The sequence below is a fragment of the Aspergillus melleus genome (assembly GCF_016097325.1).
Source record: "Aspergillus melleus strain CBS 546.65 chromosome Unknown contig4, whole genome shotgun sequence".
Classification (NCBI taxonomy): Eukaryota; Fungi; Ascomycota; class Eurotiomycetes; order Eurotiales; family Aspergillaceae; genus Aspergillus; species Aspergillus melleus.
In genome coordinates this window covers 680,718-700,533 of record NW_025763373.1, presented here as the reverse complement: position 1 = coordinate 700,533, position 19,816 = coordinate 680,718, and the positions used below count along the sequence as shown (strand labels likewise).

The following is a 19,816-nucleotide window of genomic DNA, read 5'->3' as shown; positions in this document are numbered from 1 at the left end:
ATGCTTCCTAAACAAGTAAAAAGTTTCAATTGGCGTAGACTCCGATGTAACATCACCCAGGGTATATGAGAGACTAGCATGGCGTGCTGCATTAGGCCCAAGTCCAAAAGATAGAGGTGATAATAAGTGGAGCACAGCAAAGAGTACAGGGTTGATATTTTTCACTCAAATGAACTGGCTTGCTTCCCCCTGTCATGCATGTGCAAATTTTGTGAGGTGTCAACTGTCAATCACACTCTCCCCCCGCCTCATAACAGTTGTTCGTTGATTATTCCAAATCCTCCGGAGTCACAATGGCCGAACACAACGGGACCGAAACAAATGGCACCAAAACAAATGGTATCGGATCTCACACCGTCCTTGATGGTCGGATTGCCATTTCTCCTAATGCACCACAGGATGTTCCCCGTCTCCTGAAGGAAGTCAACGCCCTCAGTCAAGATCTCAACAAGGGAAACCAGGAGGCCCGACTGAAGCTGATAGATGCGGCTCAGTCCGTTGTCCGAGCTTTGGAGACTCCACGGGAGACCCTGCTTCGCTATTGCTGGGCAAACTCGACCGCTTTCGCGGCTATCGAGACATGCATTGACCTGGGGATTTTCCCCATCTTAGCACAGAGCGACCGATCGAGATCGGTGACAGAGCTTGCAAAAGCGACTGGTGCAGAGCCAGAGTTACTAGGTTAGTTCATTCCTTATCTGCAGTAAGTCAAACACGTGTACCTCGGGCTCACGCAGGTGCAGGGCGTCTCCTGAAACACCTCGGTGCCATGGGCGTGGTCGTGGAGACCGGGTTTGATGAGTACCGTCGCAATGGATTCTCAACCGCATTGGCGATGCCTCGTTATAGTGATGCAATTCCGTGCATGTAAGTGACCAGAGCGTCCCTGACCGCCGAACTTTCTCTTTCGAAATGAACATCCTGACGAGGACCGACTCCTGGTAGAAACGGCTGTACTATTCCCTCCATCTATGCACTCCCAGGATGGCTGAAAAACAACAACTACACCAGCCCGAACGAGGGCAAGAACTCCCCCTTCTCACTGGGATTCAAGACCGACCTGCACTTCTTCGAGTTCCTTAGTGCCAATCCCGAGTATCCCCATCTGGCCGGCCAGTTCAACAACCTCATGTCCGCATACCACCAGGGAAGACCTAGCTGGATGGATGTGGGATTTTACCCGGTACAAGATAACCTGATTCAGGGCGCACGGACGGGGACCGACGAGGTGTTCCTGGTGGATGTCGGTGGAAACAAAGGCCACGATATTGAGGAGTTCAAAACCAAGTGGCCGGAGGTGCCCGGTCGATTGATCCTGCAGGATCAACCCCATGTTCTAGCTGAGATCAAGTCTCTGAATCTGGCCATCGAGGTCACGCCCCATGACTTTTTCAAGGAGCAGCCCGTCAAAGGTACGAATCTATCCCTTTTCTTACCCTTTCCCTTGGCTGTTTTGTTCCCCTTTTTGTGGCGTAGCTTCTTCAAGCTGATTCGAATACTGACTCGAATACTGACTCGTACTCTTACTGCGTCTAGGTGCGCGAACCTACTTCCTGCACTCCATCCTACACGACTGGAACGACGAGACTTGCCAGAAGATTTTGCGTCGATTGGCGGATGCCATGACTCCCGGATACAGCAAGCTGCTGATCAACGAGAACGTGATTCCCGATACTGGGGCTCACTGGCAAGCTACCTCCCTGGACATCATCATGATGGTGGATCTGGCAGCAAAGGAGCGTACCGAGCACCAGTGGTACGAACTGATCGAGCCGACGGGCCTGAAGATTGTGAAGATCTGGTCGGCGCAGGCTAGTGCCGAGAGTCTGATTGAGTGCGAGTTAGCTTGAGTGAATAGTCCATACACCGATAGATCAGGTGACATCAGCTGTAAATAACAAGAACACCAATCCTTTTTGCTGTTAATTTATTTTCGGTGTCATTTCCCAACCAATGGTCGTACTTTTGCCAGTCCATGTTTTCTGTTACCCAATATTGGTAGGGAAGAGAAGGAAGAAGCGGAGAACGTTGGATTTAGCCGCCCGTTAGCTTGGCTCGGTTTGTCCTGTTTGGGGTTCCGATCCTCGCGGGTGCGGCAAGTGGGACGTGCCGAGACCTGCCGGCTGCCGCGCATCCTCGGCCTCGAAGGCACAGCTTCTTGGCAATTGCTCGTATATTAACCGTTACATTTACACTAACCTAAGGCAATATAGCGGGATGAAACAACTCTCGATAGTGGCCAGCTATGGATGCCTGCACTCCCAGGCATCAACCAGGATGTCGATCTGTTTGTCCGCATCGTGAGCAAGGCACGACATGTTATCCATGCGCTCCGATCTCGTCCGATGCAGTAATGCCAAGTGCGATGGGTGAATTCGCGATCAAGGGATCGTTTCATACTCCATCCTTCATCGGATCCACTTTTAACAGGAAATTGTGGGTTGTTATACGGACTTAACGATACAGCGTAAACAACCACACCAGCCCAGCGATCTAATTCTGAGGCGCACGAGTGGCTGGATACAACTATCGTTGTCAAATTTGGGGGCTTCTTTCGCTTATATATCTATCTGCTATGGATCAGCGGCTTCATGACGTCTCGCAATAGTGACATATTCAACTAGTCAGTCATCCACATCGTGGGATACATTTCCTTTGGCTTTGGCTGTATCTTTGGGTCTTATGCACTATGCAAGGAATCCTTAGCAATTACCTTTAGAGCAACGTTCAAATACGACCCTCAAAGCTGACATGGCGCTGTATTCTCATGCTTGATGTATGTGAGTGTATTGTGCAAATCCTGTCGACATCACCTCAACCTCTCTATTACCTTCTCGCACAAGCGTTGTATCTGCCTCCAACGCCCCAGTATCATATCTAGCCGTTCAGTTTCTTTCTTCGATTCCGCAGCTTTCGAATCAGCAGCAACTGCCTTCCTCTTCATGTTCTCAATAATCTCGATTGTTGCTATACTTTCCTTCCGGTACGTATCGACCCATTCACGGATCACCGCCGCAGTCGTTTGCCGATTCACGCTTCGATCGGATTGTCCGAGAACGTATTTCCGCCAGTCCCGGAGAGACATGTACTTCAAACATGCGGCGAGTTGGGTAGAGGTGCTGGGGCCCTCTTCCAAAACCTCGTAATTGCTGGTTGTCAAGCATGAGATGATTGTCTCTAACGGTGAAGGGTTAGGTATACGCACCCGAAATATTCGCGGAGCGCAAGCTCCTTTTTCTGTGGCAGCGACAGCTCAGGGAATATAATGTCGTCTAGGTATATCGAGTCTGACTCGTTTCGGTCGAGATAAAAGCCATCTAGCGCTTTGTTAGTAGGGCGTGATACCAAGGCACAGGTAACTGACATTCAACTAGTAAGAAGTCGTTCGAGTGTGCCCCGTAGCTCATGAAGATCTCTTCTCCTTTTTCTATATCACCAAATTAGCAGTCACATCATGATCGAACAGTATCAGTTCCCACTTACTGTATTTTTTCGTCGCCGTGAACGTATACCTCGAGCCATCGAAATTGACACCGCAAGCCTACAATTCCTCTATGAGCCCAGACCCATAATACTCACAAGAAAAGGAACTCACCGCATCGTCCTCATGGTTGAAATAATCCGCAAACGGAACCAACGCTATCGCATCGTTCCAATCCTCCGGCTCGCCCTTCCCGGGCGACGTATAATAGAAGCTGCGCGAGTTGATAATAAACCAGTTCCACGCGAAAGACTCCCACTTCGTATCCGGAAACACAGCGGTAACGTGCTCCCACGAGTCTTTGAGCCGTTTCTCCTGCTGCGCCAGCAACTGCTGATACCTCGTCTCATAGTCCACATTGACTGGGGTTTTCGAGAACGAGTTCCATGACCCCGAGATTGACGGGGGCAGAATACTAGGCTCGGATGAGGAACTGCTTGCTGTCCCTGAGCCTGAGCTGTTCAGTCGTCGGAGGTGCTCGGGCCAAAGCACCGGCATGGTATCTTCGAATTCCTGCAAGCTGGGCCATGTGCGTCGCCAGGCATCTAGCGGCTTCAGCAGCTCGGCGTCACCGTGCGTGAGATACGCGGACATGATCGCCTGGATGGATGCGTTCTCGGGAAACCGATCCACAAACCACGAGGGGATCGAGTCAATGGTTACCATTAATGCGAGGGGCACGGAAAGAATGACTTCATCCTCCTTGGGCGTATAGATATCATGTCAACCAATGGCCATCTTGGGTACCGAAGATGAGGTAGGCACCACTAGACTATAGTTCACCAGGGGACTCCCTAGAGACTAGAACTAGGAGCTAGAAGCATGCTAACTCACTTGTAGTGTTCTGGTAGCCACCATGCCTAATCGGCGGCCGGGAAACCGAGCTGGCGCGATGCCGTTGATCTGGACGCCGTTGGACGCAGCCCATTGTGTGAAAACCAGGTGTTCATCACCCGGCGAGTCCATTTTGTGCTGCTCGAGGAAAGCAAAAGTTGTTTGCAGGGAAGTTTGGAAGAAGAAGTTCCATTCGTTCTGGATGTTTTTGCCAGCTTCTTTGTCCAATCATACATCGCGCCCTGTCTGGCTTATGTAATCCGTCTGTTCTCCAGAAAAAAAAAAGATGAGGGGGAATCCAACAGTCGACGCAAACAATTAACGTCGAGACAATCTCGCACCCCACCTGTCGACAATGTCCCCCGATCCTGCCACGGACGCGCCTGTCGCGAGCAATGTCCCCGCCGACGCCAACATCGACCATGCGGCTTCCATTAGATACTGGAACAGCGTGCCGGCCACGTCCAACGCCATGCTGGCCATGCTCGGCAATTACCCCTGGTACTCGCGCATCGATCTCCGAGGATCGAAGACGTTTCTGAGCAAGGTGCGACGAATGATCCCGTCGTGTCCGACGGACGGGAAGCTCGCGCAGGCCGTGGACTGCGGCGCCGGCGTCGGACGCGTGACGGAAGGATTCCTCAGCCACGTCTGCGGGGTGGTCGATGCGGTGGAGCCCGTCGCGAAGTTCACGCAGGTCATGCAAGACGGATCGCTGAAGAGGGACGGGGTGGTCGGGGACATCTATACCATGGGCATTGAGAGCTGGAATCCGGATAAGAAATACGACCTGATCTGGACGCAGTTCTGCGTGGGCCATTTGACGGATGAGCAGCTGCGGGAGTACTTCGTGCGGTGCTGTGCGGCCCTCACCGAGACGGGGCTCATCGTGGTCAAGGAGAATATGTCGACGGATCCGCAGGGCGAGGATATGTATGACGATGAGGATAGCAGCGTGACGCGGACGGACGAGAAATTTAGGAAAATCTTCGCCGAGGCCGGCATGAATCTGATCACGTCGGAGCTGCAGTTGGGATTCCCGAAGAACTTCAAGCTTTTGCCTGTTCGGTTCTATGCTTTGCGACCTAAAACCTGAGCACGTTTGCATCCTCCGAGACGCTTCTAGACGGCCACTCTTCCTCTTGTGCAAAGGACCGAGACTCTATACGCAATTGAAATATGCGGAGTGGAGGTGTACATTGAAGGACCCCGGCCATTCAAACAAGAAGTCATCATTTATCGTCCATTGTAGGGTGACCCCTGCGTCAAGTCATTCCAGTGTCGCAGGTATCGGCCGGCTCTTCTCGTGCCAGCAATGCGACAAGCCAGGCGCGCCGCGCTTTGGTCGGCTTCGTCCGCCCAACCTCGGGTCTTGTGGCTATACAGTTCGACTGTAAATATGAGATGGGATGGGAATGTTGCCGCGGCGCTGAGTTAACTCCAAATATCATATTGTACGACTTCCAACACGACTTGCTCAAAAATTCGTATGCTAGTTCTGTATTATACATTCTAACAAAAAAAGAAATCCAACACCAGGGTATCTAGATACAACATAGAGTACATCATATACGGACCATATCGTCATTATTTTTTGGGACCAATCTGGCACGCTGCCTAAGTGGTCAAAGGGAATTGGCTGAAGAACATTGCTGCCTTCATCTGTAAGGTTTCTCATTAGAGAAGTGTCGAAGGCGAGATCTTGTGGTTGTTGCCAAGGATATGGGAGTTTGACAAAATACCATGTCCGAGGAATTCGAAGTCCGAGCTGCTGGTATCAAACATTGGATTGACCATCAGAGGGCGTAGGGGGTGAGGATGTCTTCTCTGGATTTCGAACCCAAGGCAAGAAACTCGACACATGAACCGACTCCAGTCGAGTTCGGGCGGACGGTTCCCCGACCTCATCCACATATGATGGAACGCCTCCCTGGCCTCTGTGCTCCTGCCAGGCCTTCTTTTCGCGACGAAGATCGCTCTGGACCCACGGGATAGTGATTAACGTCCAAACACCGGCCCAGACTAAAGGCAACGTCCACCCCAACTGTGTAAGATTCATCCGTTAGCATGCAGTGGCGGCATGTTGCTAATCCCTTCACAAAGGAAATTCTTTCGATACTTACAGTGAACGCGACGTTTTGAGGTACGGTGAAGATAATGGCGGTGAAGGCGGCGGCGAAGATGATGGACCCTCCGGCCCAGAAACAGTTCATTTGGAAGAGCATCCGACGGAAGTAAGGACTGGATAGATACCGAGTTCGAAGTGCATAGCGATAGATCTGACCTCCACCACCGTCAACAGCGACGACATCTTCGATGAGAACGTATAATGCTGTAGGCATGACGGAGCCCTTGGGTGTCGAGGAAATCCGGAATGGGGCTTTGAAACCGCAAACGCGCAGGATATCAAGGGCGAGGTAGACGGCACCAAAGTAGAACATGACGGAGGGGAGAACCATAGCGACGAGTCGGACTGTAAAGATTCGGATTGTTAGAGCCAAAACTATAGATCGGCATGCCGAAGTTCTTACCGTATGGTTCCTCGACCACTGTTCCCCTAAATGGGTGTTAGTTAGGAAGGGTGGGATGATGCGGTGGCGAGACTCACGTAATTAGTTCCACGGCCAGGATCAACCAAACAATGGTGAAGTTGATGTGGAAAAAATCGAGCTTTGTCGGTATGTTAGCCTTCTATCCATCTCGGTCTGACATAAGACTAGTTGTGTAGCCTACCCATGATTTCTTTGCGTTCAACGGTCGGGTTTTGGAATCTTTGCGGAACAAATTGTAGAGTCGGAAAAAGTATTCGAATACCGATATTCCTCCCAGCGTGATAGTGACGATGGTAAATACTGTGAAGAAAACCAGTCTTAGTAACGGCTCACTTCTAGAGCATCCACGAGATCGGCAAACATACCCATGTTATGCGACAGGTCTGTTCCATACCAAAGTCCCCAAAATAACGCGACCGGTTGAGCAGCGAGATCGAGAACAAACAAAGACCAAAAAATGGCAATCGACTTCTTTCGAGTGCGAAGCGAGTAAGGCAGGGGAGGCGGCTCCGAAGGCACGGGGTTGGCCCTTCCTTCCTCCATCTGGTCGGCCATGAAGTTCGCGGAATGGTGAGGGATGGGACAGGATGTGATATACTAGGGGAAGGAGGTCATATGGACAGGCCCATGGCGTGGTTTGAAGGCGGCAAAGTCTGGACCTTTCAACATCAAAGAGCTGCAGAAAAAGGCAAAAACTGCTGGCCGGAAACGACGGCAATCCTTCTGCTTTGAGTTTGTCGTTTCCTTCTTGGACGATCACGGGCCTGGGTGCCTGACGTAACCGCGGTGATGTCATCGGGGCGTAGCCTTGATTCCCTGGTTGCTGCCAATCCGGTTCTCCATAACAGTACGGAGTAGCTACCGTTTAGGTTTAACACGGAGTACATGATCTTCAAGGTCGCGAGAGTTAGAATCTTCCTAATTATCAATTGCACATTGAATCTCCCGAATATATACTCCGTACAATGCTTCCCGCAGGCTTTCCGATACTCGATCCCTACGACACCAACAACCACATCAAAAATCTTCTGGTTATGTCGGGACAATAGATGATTTCGATGATGCATTTGTTAGCTCACCATTATACGCCAAATTGACCCCGGATTTCTTGAAGTTGGCCCCTTCAAGATTATTGAATAAGTACTATGAAACTAGCCTCCGGTGAAAGCCATCGAGCGGAGAATGACGAAACAGTGTCTCTTTCGAGATACCCAAATGCCGGAAAGAGTAAGATCTGTAGGGGCTGTACAGAAGACCCGTTTTAGTCCGCTTGAGCATAGGCCACAAGATGGCCGAAGATACAGTAACAATATGGATGCGTCGATGCTGACGATATCCATCTTGGCTGACAGAGGTGTCATCAATAAATCACCCACCCAGTGGCTGAAGCATTGATCCAATTAGCAACTGAATAGTGTACATGGATATACCTGCACATTATCGTCGGGACCGTCGCGAATTGGCGAATACGAGCGACTATGGACATACGATAAGTCGCCACGTATATCATGCAGACGAAACTGAACACCAAGCATGTGAAAATGGTGTGACTGTCTCTGCCAATGTTATGTCTGCTATTCAAGATATGTGCCTAGCTGACGGAAAGGGTCTCACCTATCTGTAATATTTATGGCCACAAGACTACTATACAGAGCCAGTTCAAACATCAAATGGTGAACCTATGTACTGTATATAACTAGGAGTGAATTAGGGATCTATCTATACTTCGTTGATTCCAATTCGTTTCAACAGTAGTTAATCTGAATGTTTGACTATAGGTACTTGAGGAATAGTCTTCTGATAACATAGAATGCTGGTGCAACCAAGATGATATCTTCTTATCTTATCAGAGCTTATCGGGCTTATCGCCATGCCGGAAAATGCCATGATTACGTAAGGGAACCCCTCACGTGCTGGCGCCACCCCTCGAGAATCTTCACGGCGCAGGTTCGAATCGCGCCCGTTCCTTTGCACGACCCTCATCCCGCCCGTTGTCCAGGCAATGAATTGAAGTCTTTCCCGAGTGGGAAAATTTTCGCCCTGTATTGCCCAGGAGTTCTGGCCCAGCCATGGAGGCACAATGGCCCCTAGCTTACGAGATTTGATTGATTTCCTGTTGGCGGAGATTGCGCTCTGCGGTGATCAAGGTCAGTCTTTTGCATCCCTGCATCCTGCATCCCCGATTTTTAGCGCTATCAGATGGCGCCGAAGTTTCACTCGGTCCGCCCGCGCAAGTCATTCTATATCACATTTTGTTTCCTGAACTCCTCGCAACATTTCCGATGTGATAGCGCTTGTGCACAAAACTGACATTTCGCAGGCGCTACTCCGGCAGACATCTTGAAGTCTATTAACACATTTTACGCCAAGGCGGCGCAAGATGCATCTAATCGCAATCATAGCGTCGATCGGCGGTTTCAGGAGAAGGTGTGGTCCTGGCTGACGAGAAACCCCGAAGTCTCCGTCGGCACAGATAGAGAGGGAAATCACCTGACTCTGGACGAGGCGGAGGGTCGTGGACAAATCAACCAGGAGACCGAAGCAGCATCTCCATCATCTCGCGATGTGGTTCGAGTTTTTGTTTCTGAAGAAAGAACTTGGCTTGCGATCACTGGCCATGAGCGAGACGACTCCAGGGTCTTTTCGACCGAGTTTGCCCTCTTGTCCATCATCGCATCACACAGAGAGAAAGGTATCGTTCAGACGGACCTCGTCAGACTCAGTGGCCAAGACAAGCGGTCGGTCCCCAAGCGGACGGACGTGCTCCACCAAAAAGGCTACATTGATAAACGTGCCATCCAGATCAAATCCGTGCGGACGAGTTTATGTACTTTGCGGAAGTTCGTGACCACCGATGTGTCGCCACTAGACGCTGATGCTGCAGGCCAGCAATCGAACGGACTACCACATGGGCAAGTGATGGACTACAAGGAATTTGTCGAAAAACTTTTCGAGATTCTTGGGGAGTACAAAATTGTCGGTCGTAATGACTTGAAGAACCTTCTTGGCTTCACCGACCGCTGGCGATGGAGAATTCTCTCGCGCGCGCTGCGCAAGTGTGAGCGCCTAGGTGTTCTCAAGCGAGTCAAGGCCCTGACGCAATATGCCGATACCTTCAACAAATACCATCCTTGTGTCCTGCTTATACGTCAACCCACGAAGCGAGAATTTGAAATGTTGAATGAGTTTAGTTTGAACTTCACGACGGATTTGGGACATGAGGGCAATGTAGAGCTGGACGAGGATATCGACATGAATGATGAAGGGCTGGAGTCCTCGTCGTTTAATGAACCCCAGGCATTGGGTATGGTCAAGAGAGAAGAGGATATGGAGGAAGCTGGCAGAATGGTCCCTACTTGGACGCCAGATCGCAACATTCATAATCAGATCTTTGAGGCGGTTGACAAGGCAGGAACGCCGGGAATTACCAACATTGTGAGTTGACTGAGAATCACGAATAGGATGCGGCCTTGAACTTACGTGAAACCATGCAGGACATCATCAGAACGTGCTTTGGAGGCTTCTTTCGCCGACCACTGGAAAATGCGCTGGGCCGCCTCGTCGCATGCTGGCAGCTGTCCCAACCACTACACCTACGCCATCTGGCTGTCGTACGAGACACGGCCCTTCGCCGGACCATAACTCACTATATCCACTACACCGCGACCAATTTCCGTAAGCTTGTCGATGCGGAAGAGTCAACGTGGGAGGCCGTCGAATACAGGCCCAAAAGCACAAAAGGGTCCACCCTCCGGGTACCGCCAGTCGATGCATCACCAGAACTTGATGAGTTTGGCTTCTCGATTGACATTCCCCGGAAGGAATTGTTCAGACACGGAAATGCTACTCTCATGGAATGCATGTTCAGCGCTAAACCCTCCGACTATAGCTGCACGTCCACTGACCTCAAGGCGATGCAAATAGAGGGCGATACGTATGGTAAGTGCCGGATCAATCACAAATTCCATGCTGAAAACATTCGCTAACACGCCATATCTTTCTAAAGCAATTCACTATGGACAGAAGTATTTCGAAGTGTCGCACCCAGACAAATTGCTTACACCGAAGAAGCCGCGAGCTAAACGCCGCAACCCTGATGTAGAGATGGAAGATGGTTCAGCAAAGGTGGTTTCAGTTAATCGGGGCGCCGGAAAGAAAAGGGAAGATGCCAGCCGTTTCATCGGCATGTCTGAAAAGGAGAAACTTGAAGCACTTGGCTTGGATGAGACATGGACCGAATACAGCGTGTTGCTCATAGAGCGGTCTCAACCGGGTGTATATGTCACGCCTCGTGGACGGCGAAGACCCGCTGGAAAGCGACAGGGTCGTCCGAGAATCAGTCGTCTTGCCGTTTTCAGATCTCCGAAAATGGGATCATTCCCATGGTTTGTCAAAGAGAAGAAGGATGAAGAAGAGTATGAAGATGAAGATGAAGATGCCGCAGAGACCCGCCAATCTTCGCGAGGCGAAAGCATCGATTCAGCATCTGGAACAACACCGGCGGTCGTGCCCGAGGAACAGCCACCTGCGCATGTCGACGAGCCGACAGAAACACCAAGCAGAGGAACTAGAGCAAATCTGCGGCGCCGTGCTTCGTTCAACGAGGATCCAGAATCAGGACCCGGCAGATCTCACAAGCATCGGCGTCTCAACGGGACTACTGTAGTCTCTCCTACTCTCAATGCGAATTCCAACCAATTGGCTGAGAAGCGGGCCGAGCATGAAGAGCAAGATGAAAGCACGCCGGCGAGACGATCGAAGCGGCGAAGAGTAGAGTCTCCCGCACGCGACACACCCACGGCACCTGTTGATAAGGTGTACAGGTCGGAAGAGAGTACCGGTAGGACACCATCGAAAAAAACAAATCAGGTCAAAGAGTCCCGCAAGTCGCCTCCTGCTATCGACGACCAGCCACAAGAATCCAATGGGACGGCCATTGCTGACGATAAAGCAAGCGGGAATGCCGTCGGTACTGTCTCCACAAACGGCGCTCAGCCAGAGACCCCCACGGCATATGTCCGTTCCCATCAATCCCCTGCTACAGAGAAAAAGCCTACCATCTCGCAAGCCGCGGAAGAGTTGCCGCTCAAGAAAATGCCCGAGAGAGGCGGATCAGTTAATATGCTGCGCAGGAAGATCATCCTGGATATCTTACAGCAGGCTGGAGGGGCATTTCCAGGGGGCTCTGAGCTGTGGTATCCATTTACCCTTGCGTGGAGTAAATTGAGATACAATGGGAAGCCTGATCTCAGAACTATCAGGAGCACAGTCAAACACATGATCGACGCTGGTAAATTACGCCAACATACTTTTAGTGGCAGAGACAGCAAAGGGATCATGGTGACAAAATCCATAATCAGCAAAACGGACTTGCAACCAGAAGCCCCTATCATAAAAGATTTGCAGAGGAAAATGTTGGCCGCAGATCCCCGACGACCCTACATCCCAGAGAGTGTCGAATTCGACCGGGAAATGTCCAAGAGCGGTCGAAGATCTACGCAGAGCAATGAGCCTGGATTGTCTCGTGGCGCTCCTATTGAGGAGGGGATTACAGTACAGCTGCATCAGAAACCCGGATTTGTCTTGGCTGCAGAAAGGAGGAAAGGTCTGAATATCGAGCGACGACTGTTTGAAAGACTGGCGGCTGGAACGGACCTTATGCGAAAACCGCCGCGACTGATGAAAATCAGTCGCCGTTCAACCGAAGACTCCCTGCAGAGCCTTACATCTATTACCAGACCAGAGAAGGCTAAACTCGATGGCGATGCTGCGGCACTTCGCCAGCGACGACGTCGAACCGCGACATCCTCTCATGCACCACTGCTACCGGGTGGTTCGATTCCCCGTCGCAAAATGGCGGGTCGTCTCAGCATCCCCTTATCCGCCATGGGCCCCTACGCCATGGTGATGAATCCAAAGCAGACCTACCATGCAAAGTCTGGGACCTATGCTACTCATGCCGGGCTTATTTCTTTGCAGATTCCCAAGAACTGGGATACCCAGCCTGAACAGCCTGAAGTAAGGGACGAAAATGAGCATGAATCCGGAAAAGAGTCGGAATCGGAATCTGAAATCGAACTCGATCAAGGACCTACCCTGCCCAAGTCTCTTGATGATTTATTCAACATGACACGGCGCCGCATTATGGATTATTCTGAAATGGATGACCCTCGGTCGAGAAGGTTCTTCCTCGACAATAGGGTCATTCTGAAATGGGAGCTGCAAAACGAAGACCTGCTCCGGAATCAATCTACCGAGGACCTGCAGTACATCAACCAAACCGTGACAAATCTTTTCAGTGCACCAATCCAGGGCAATATACGATTTGACAATGACGAGCCTAAACCTCCAGCTCGGCCGCCACCGGAACCGAAAACGACTAGACGAGCAGCGCGTCGCCTGCTACCCGCTGAACCTGCCATGTCGCCTCCCAATAGTCAGGAGAGGGATCTGCCTCGGAATTATCAGCGGCGCAAATATGAACATGTGCCACAGCCACAGAACCGACGCTTGAATAAGTTATTGCAGGGCGAAGTCACTGCTTCGGCAGCCTCTGCACTCCATTCACCGTCTCCATCCCGAGCGATTCGTCGGAATCGGGTTGCCAATCAATTGCCTGAGGCGCTGGTGCAGAAGATCATGACCGCAATGGTCGTAATTCGCACACTGGCCAGTGGCTCTGATGCTCGGCTCATTGACTGGAATCTTTTGTCATATTGCTTTCCAGACCAGGACCCAGTCTACATCCAGGACCGAGCAAAGGTGATCCTCAACCGGATGCGACTTCCGATAGCTAAGATGCAGAATGATTTCCAGGAGCTCTACCTGGATGCGTACGAGCACGGCCGGGTTCCCCCAATCAACTACGATGACCTTGTGAACTATGACTGGGAATGGATCGTTGACTGGGCGACCGAACAGCTGGAAGTGCCCCGGCCGGAAAAGCTCCCGTATCTTCCCGCAACGCGCAAACAATTCGACAGTTTGTTCGAGATCCGGGAAGAGGCTCCCCCTTCGTTGGACGACATCTACCAGACCAATAACTCCGTTACCGTCCAGCGGCGGCGCACGCTCTTCGCCGGAATATCTTTTGCGATCCCCGTGGCTAACAAGCCAGCCAAGATGACCGTTCGACAGGCCGAGCTTGCTCGTCTCGACGTGGCTAAAACATGGGTTCGCGCCAATGTCATCACCCCTGACGAGGCGTACAACTCCGCAACTGCACGACAAATTCTCAGCCGGCTGGGCGAGAAACTCGTCGACCAGGCCTTACAGTCGCTCATCACGGAACGGGTGCTCTGCACCGGCAACAAGGGCCGAGTCGTTCCGGGTCGCAACTACGATGTCACCGAGCTCTTTTTGCACTCCCTTGGACGCAAACGCGCCATCGAGGCGACTGAAACGAGACGTGCCGCCCATTTCAAGACCGAGATTCTGGACCCGGCGCTTCGAAAGCAAGGCGTATTTGACGTCTCTTACAGCGCTGAAGACGGTGATATCCTCGCACTGATCAACCTCTACGTTACAGGCAGAGTTATGCTGCAGCCTCGAGACCCGCCCCGCGACAAATACGGTCTTACTGATGGCGGATATCTGACCCGGCTGATCGATAAGCAGAAGCTGCGGTTCCCCATCGAAGTCCGTCCGGTCAAGGGCAAGTACATATTCGGGGATCCGATCGAGGAAGCTAGGTCCAACATACCAGCACCTAAGCTGCCCGCGACTAACTTCGACGCGCCGGACCCCGTGTTCGAGAAGATTCCTCTGTGGCATGACATTCATGGGAAATTCGTCGATAAGCTGTGGGAGTTGGCGCTGGCGGCCGTGGTGGGATGTGTTGCCACCCGACCTGGGATAAATGCGTCCGGCATCGCTAGCATGATGAGGCCGAGTTTAGGAGCTTGGGAGATTGAACTGATGCTGGAGTGGACGTGTGAGGTAGGAGTCATGCGTCGACGTGGCGATGGGTGGTTTGTCCAGGAGTGGTGGTGGATGTTGGTTCGTTAGGGATTTCTTTTATACTCTTGTATGTATTCATTGCCCCTTTTCAGGAAATTTCAAACAAGTTTCTACGTCTGTTAGGTGGTAGAAGGGAAAAGATCCTTAGTAATATAGGCTTCATGGGAAAGTGCAACTCCATTTCTTGGATGTATTCGAAATATGTTTGATGGATTCATGACGCTCAGTAGGCGACAAGTTAGGATATGATGAACACTATGACATATAGGATAATTAACACCACGTCCGCTACGGAGACGTCAACCACGGATCTGTTAGGAGTTCACGAGCGCTCTGCCTCTCCTCTGGATCCCATTGCAGCATTTTTCTAACAAACCGCAGGAACATCTTCTTGTTATCACCCACCAGATACTCTTCCGAGACTTCTAATGAGTTATCTGGAATTTCGACAGAAGATATCCATTGACCTGCTATCAAATCAGCACGAGAATCCATACAACGACCGGCTAAACCCGGATATACCTGAGGAATCCCAGTATTTGGAGCCATGGGGAGAGTTGCGAAGAAAGCTACAAGGCGGAGGACCCAGCATCGCTACCATCTCAGCGAGAAGATGTGCATCCGAATGCCTGCCATCCGGGCCTCTACCGTCGAATAGATGGTGGTCTTCAAAAAGGTCCCATATCTTTCATCTGGTCAATGAAACGAGCGATAAAGGACCCAATGTGGCACTCCACTTACCAACACACCAGCGTTCCATATATCGACTTTGGATGTCCAATTCAATCCAAGAATGACCTCTGGCGCACGGTAAATGTCCGGCTGGATCAATCCCTCATAGACTTCCCCTAAACGAGCTTCTCCGAAGTCTGAAAGTAGTGGCATTCCGAAGCCGTTCCATCCTTTCTTACGATGGAACGGCCGTGATGGATAAACAGTGTAGTCACCGTCAACCTTTAGTGGGGTTGGATCATTCGCCTGGTTGGCGACCCATTCATGATAAACCGAATCATGTTTAGCGCTGATGATAATGTTCTTGGCTTGTATATCTAGAACCTCCTATTAGCCTATCATACAGCAGACCCTTGAAGAGGTACAAACCAGTATGTACTACTCGTGCTTCGGAGTGTAGATAATCAAGAGCCAGCAATAACTGCTGCAGTGCTCCCTTGAGCATATCCTCCGGAAGACTCGTAGGGTCCAAGGTTGCTTGGAAATGCAACAGACTGGTCAATAGCGGCTCGTGGACAATACACTGATGTGTGCATCTGGGCCCAGTAAGCTCGAAAGTGTCGACCATTTTGCGCACGAGGCTGCTTCCGGGATGATCTGATTTGATTTGTGAGAGGTGCTCTAGGACTCGCACTTCTTGGTTTTGCTTAGAGCTCGCGATGTAGATCTTGAGTGCGATGTAGCGGTGTTGTCTAGTAGAGCTTAGTATTGTTTACCAGTCTCCCAAGGAAGAGAGAGGTATAAGTACTGCAGATCATGGCAGAACCACACTGTTGAATTTGCTCCAAAGCCTAGTTTGTTGAGGACTTGGTATCTAGAATGGAAGACATCACCGAGTTTGACTGGATAGTAAAGGCGTCGACTATAGGCAGGCATTCGCTCTTCCTCGAACTTTGTGGATAAATCAGGGACAGGAATCGTAGAGAAGGTGGATATCCTTAGTAGTGGTGGTCGGCGAAGGAATCGGCCAGACCGAAAAAAGGGGTTCATGGCTGAGTAGGTATCTATCTGTGATGCGGAGGATGTCGTAGTTCCTGTAATAACATTCACAGATGTATTGTCTAAGGGAATGGGAGATTAATGTAGGTTGCTAAGCCAGTCCGGGATGAAGATGGGGGACGGTGAACCGGCGTAGTTGAAGTTGTAAGGCGTAGGTTATGCTTACCTGCAGTTCCAGGGCGATTGTTTCTGTACGTTGACCCCGCAACGCGAAATTATCTATCTCTATCATATTTATTTGGCAACCAATTTTATATTGAAATGCAACCACATTGCTATTTTTATTCGAACAGCCAGTAGCCAGGTTGACCTTTCTGTGAGATTCTGAAATCGTGGGGTTTTCACTGGATTTTTGGTCGCTGGTCCCGTGATTGTAGGAGCCCTACGTTCTATAGCATGGATTAGAAGCTGATTTTGCCCATGTTCTTACAATGAGTATATATTTCACCAAAGCCACCCTTATAGTGTCAACGAATTATTATCTCCTTTGTCATGAGCTCTTCATGTAGTCTAATTACAATTCTGTAAGTGGTTCGGAATATCCAGTGGACCAGTCGTTCAGGTTAAAGTACATGGCTGGGTAGCAGAGTTAGCAATGGTTCTAGGACCTCAATCAGAGAAAAGAATGACACGCACCCAGTGCATAGAACATATATGAATCTATAAATGAGGCAGAAAGGCATTAGCTAGACTTCATATATCATGAGGACTAGAAAACAAAGGCGACTGATCTACTCACCTGCATTAAGCATAGCCTTTTCCGGGGACGACGATGCAATCTGGGTAATGCAGAACCATCCATATCCGCCCACAATTTTCCCATCCTTGAGACGACATGGCTGGTCAACTGTTTTTTGTCAGCTACGTCTTCTCGGCCTCTGATGGAAAAAACTCACCTGTTGGCGGGCTGCCGAAGATCTGAGAAACATGGGTCAACTCATGCAGTAGGGCCGCACTGAGAAAGTGCCCGGGGAAATCATCGAGCTTCTTCTCCTGAGATGAATATTCCTGTTTGCGAAGGAGGGGCAGCTTGATGTCGGCGTTCCACTGGTCAAGCCAATAGTCCATAAAGTCCTGGCAGAGCGTCAGGATACTCTGAGCGGTTCCATGAATTTTATCATTGACCCAGGCATAATGGGTGTGACCGGCATCACGACATTGCCCATTAGCCTCCGTAAAGTCAATCCAGCCTTTGTCAGGCCATTGCGCCGCCTGGTCAGGGTGCCTGTTGTCAAAGTACCAGTGAGGTTCTATGTAGGGGAGTTATTAACTCGTTGTGGCAAAAGAGCCAATGGAAACTAGCAGAGAACCTACCAGGGAAAGATTGACCATTCTTGTCAACCTTGCTGAGCCAGTTGTCGTTGCACCGGATCTCGACGTTGGAGATGTAGCCACTGGTGGAGGCCCGGGTTCGCATGGTGCTATAATTCTCTTAAGAGGGGACAATGTCAATTAAGTCTTGAAAGCATCAAGAGCGGGTATACTCACCAAGGACCTTCTCGACGCGGCCTTTGCCGTCCTTGCTTTTGCTATCCTCCGGGCCCCAGAAGAACTCGCCGTAGATAGACTTAAACGTATTGAAAGTTGATCGCAAGACCTCATTTGCATCATCTTCCAAGAACTTCATTGTCGGCTGGCCCTCGAGAAAGTTGTAAAGGTCTTGAGTCCTTTGAATTACCACGTCCAGCTAAAGCACCAATTCATTAGCATGAAGGGGACCGGGTGTTCACTCTTGATGCATTCTCACTATTTCCGACACTTCTTGCAAGTGGTCCCAGACGAAGTGCCCAGGATAATAATCACACTCAATATTCATCTGAGAAAGACGCTTTTCCAAGGAGTGCGATGTGGAATTGGTCGGGTGGGCTGTGACTGCATTGCTACTCCAGGCCAGGGCCATCAGTAGGCCCTTGGCCAGGTGAGACCACCGCATCGTTGGATATAAATGAAGTCGAGAAGGAAGAAAACGGAATGAATCAAACACGAGCACGACTCGTGAGAGAAAGAGAGGATATTGCCCAGGGCACCTGGTTAAACAAAATTCCACAAAGCGAGGACGGTCAAGCAAGGGACGTGGTTCAGCTCATATACTAGTACTTTATTCTCAACGGAGTTTTCGCAAAAGAAAATAGGAGAAGATATTGGGATTTCGGCCGGATCTGACTTGGTTCCCAAATAGTATCAATGTCCGTTGTCCGTCAAATTTCCTACTAGCTCGTGATTAGGAATCAGCTAACCGGACGGAGAAGGCGAAAAACTCTTCATTAACGAGATCGTAACCGGGCTAGCTTGCTATACTATTGATATGTCAGGTCCGGTTCGGCCCATGATACAAAATGGCCCCCAAGAGGGTCTCGATGGCAAATGTCCGGATCACTTGGATATCGTGTGCATGTACCTGATTTCCCTGGATTTTCCAGCCCCAGGGTCCGTGCATTAGATTAGAACCGTTCAGATAGCGGAATTTGTCTGATATTCAGGAACGGGTGATGTCCGAGCCCTAGTCCGTATGGTTGGTGTTTGCCCTGCGTTATCCATATAGGGTTAAGTAGTGTCTCGGAGATCGGGAACTGAATGGTCAAGACAAGCTAGATCGGTTCTGGCAGGTGTACTCCGGAGTAGAATTACTGCAATGGAATGCCCTTGGAGTTCCAGGGCGTGGCGGCGGGTCTGCTAAATGCACTAGTGTGCTTAGTTGGAGATGACCGAGGATCATGGATGTCCTGAAGAAAACTCTGCTTGGCATGGCAACTCTAACATACTGATTATTGAACAGAGAATCTTGTTTGTAGGACATTGAAATATGAAAGTTCCACAATTGTACATTGTATATCGTTCTCTAACCCTCATGATGACAGATCTTTCCGGATATATCGGATGCCTGTAGTTTGGTCCCTGAGGATCCACTCTTATAGTACTCGGCGATAGTGGTACACTACGGAGTAAGGTCTAGCCGAGGCTGCGTTCCTGGGAGCTAGTTTAGACCATGCTGGTAAATTGAGGATTCAAGGGCCGGTGGTGGGTTCTTTTTCAACGCCTGCTAAGCCAACTAGCTAGTTCTAGGTTCTCTTGTTTTTGGCATGGACTCCAACTAGTACAGGCATCGGCAATCATTATACGGAGTTAATACCTACAAGAGACATGGTTCACGAATTAGTGCCATCATGCCATGGTATTCCACGAGGGGGCGAAAATTCTAAACCATGAATTGGGCCAAAAGGAGTATACTCGGTACCGGACATTCTCATATATATAAGTC

General features: G+C 50.3%; 7 protein-coding genes across 7 annotated transcripts; 3 read left to right on the top strand and 4 right to left on the bottom strand.

The window, feature by feature from the left end:
- Positions 1-293: 293 nt before the first annotated feature.
- LDX57_007191 (uncharacterized protein) lies at positions 294-1,850 on the top strand (the record flags this gene model as incomplete). The annotated part of the gene is made up of 4 exons (XM_046088917.1): positions 294-681; positions 744-867; positions 946-1,412; positions 1,537-1,850. 4 exons carry the CDS (start codon positions 294-296, stop codon positions 1,848-1,850), a joined length of 1,293 nt encoding a protein of 430 aa, XP_045944887.1.
- A 959-nt stretch (positions 1,851-2,809) lies between these two features.
- Positions 2,810-4,447, bottom strand: LDX57_007190 (SET domain-containing protein; the record flags this gene model as incomplete). Its single annotated transcript, XM_046088916.1, has 6 exons — positions 2,810-3,149; positions 3,206-3,317; positions 3,365-3,427; positions 3,484-3,541; positions 3,596-4,183; positions 4,316-4,447. The coding sequence occupies 6 exons, from the start codon at positions 4,445-4,447 to the stop codon at positions 2,810-2,812; spliced, it is 1,293 nt and encodes a 430-aa protein (XP_045944886.1).
- Positions 4,448-4,670: 223 nt separating this feature from the next.
- LDX57_007189 (N-terminal protein methyltransferase) lies at positions 4,671-5,411 on the top strand (the record flags this gene model as incomplete). The annotated part of the gene is made up of 1 exon (XM_046088915.1): positions 4,671-5,411. The coding sequence occupies one exon, from the start codon at positions 4,671-4,673 to the stop codon at positions 5,409-5,411; it is 741 nt and encodes a 246-aa protein (XP_045944885.1).
- A 681-nt stretch (positions 5,412-6,092) lies between these two features.
- LDX57_007188 (uncharacterized protein) lies at positions 6,093-7,422 on the bottom strand (the record flags this gene model as incomplete). The annotated part of the gene is made up of 6 exons (XM_046088914.1): positions 6,093-6,359; positions 6,439-6,788; positions 6,847-6,872; positions 6,924-6,985; positions 7,049-7,167; positions 7,233-7,422. 6 exons carry the CDS (start codon positions 7,420-7,422, stop codon positions 6,093-6,095), a joined length of 1,014 nt encoding a protein of 337 aa, XP_045944884.1.
- Positions 7,423-8,947: 1,525 nt separating this feature from the next.
- LDX57_007187 (putative TFIIIC transcription initiation factor complex subunits Tfc3) lies at positions 8,948-14,874 on the top strand (the record flags this gene model as incomplete). Its single annotated transcript, XM_046088913.1, has 4 exons — positions 8,948-9,014; positions 9,188-10,302; positions 10,362-10,806; positions 10,874-14,874. 4 exons carry the CDS (start codon positions 8,948-8,950, stop codon positions 14,872-14,874), a joined length of 5,628 nt encoding a protein of 1,875 aa, XP_045944883.1.
- Positions 14,875-15,114: 240 nt separating this feature from the next.
- LDX57_007186 (putative protein kinase) lies at positions 15,115-16,126 on the bottom strand (the record flags this gene model as incomplete). The annotated part of the gene is made up of 4 exons (XM_046088912.1): positions 15,115-15,293; positions 15,349-15,511; positions 15,568-15,875; positions 15,928-16,126. The coding sequence occupies 4 exons, from the start codon at positions 16,124-16,126 to the stop codon at positions 15,115-15,117; spliced, it is 849 nt and encodes a 282-aa protein (XP_045944882.1).
- A 945-nt stretch (positions 16,127-17,071) lies between these two features.
- LDX57_007185 (uncharacterized protein) lies at positions 17,072-18,827 on the bottom strand (the record flags this gene model as incomplete). The annotated part of the gene is made up of 7 exons (XM_046088911.1): positions 18,305-18,827; positions 18,046-18,244; positions 17,872-17,988; positions 17,454-17,807; positions 17,297-17,404; positions 17,194-17,217; positions 17,072-17,133 (listed from the first exon to the last, which is right to left on the bottom strand). Exons 1-7 carry the CDS (start codon positions 18,488-18,490, stop codon positions 17,072-17,074), a joined length of 1,050 nt encoding a protein of 349 aa, XP_045944881.1. The 5' UTR covers positions 18,491-18,827.
- Between the last annotated feature and the right edge of the window lie 989 nt (positions 18,828-19,816).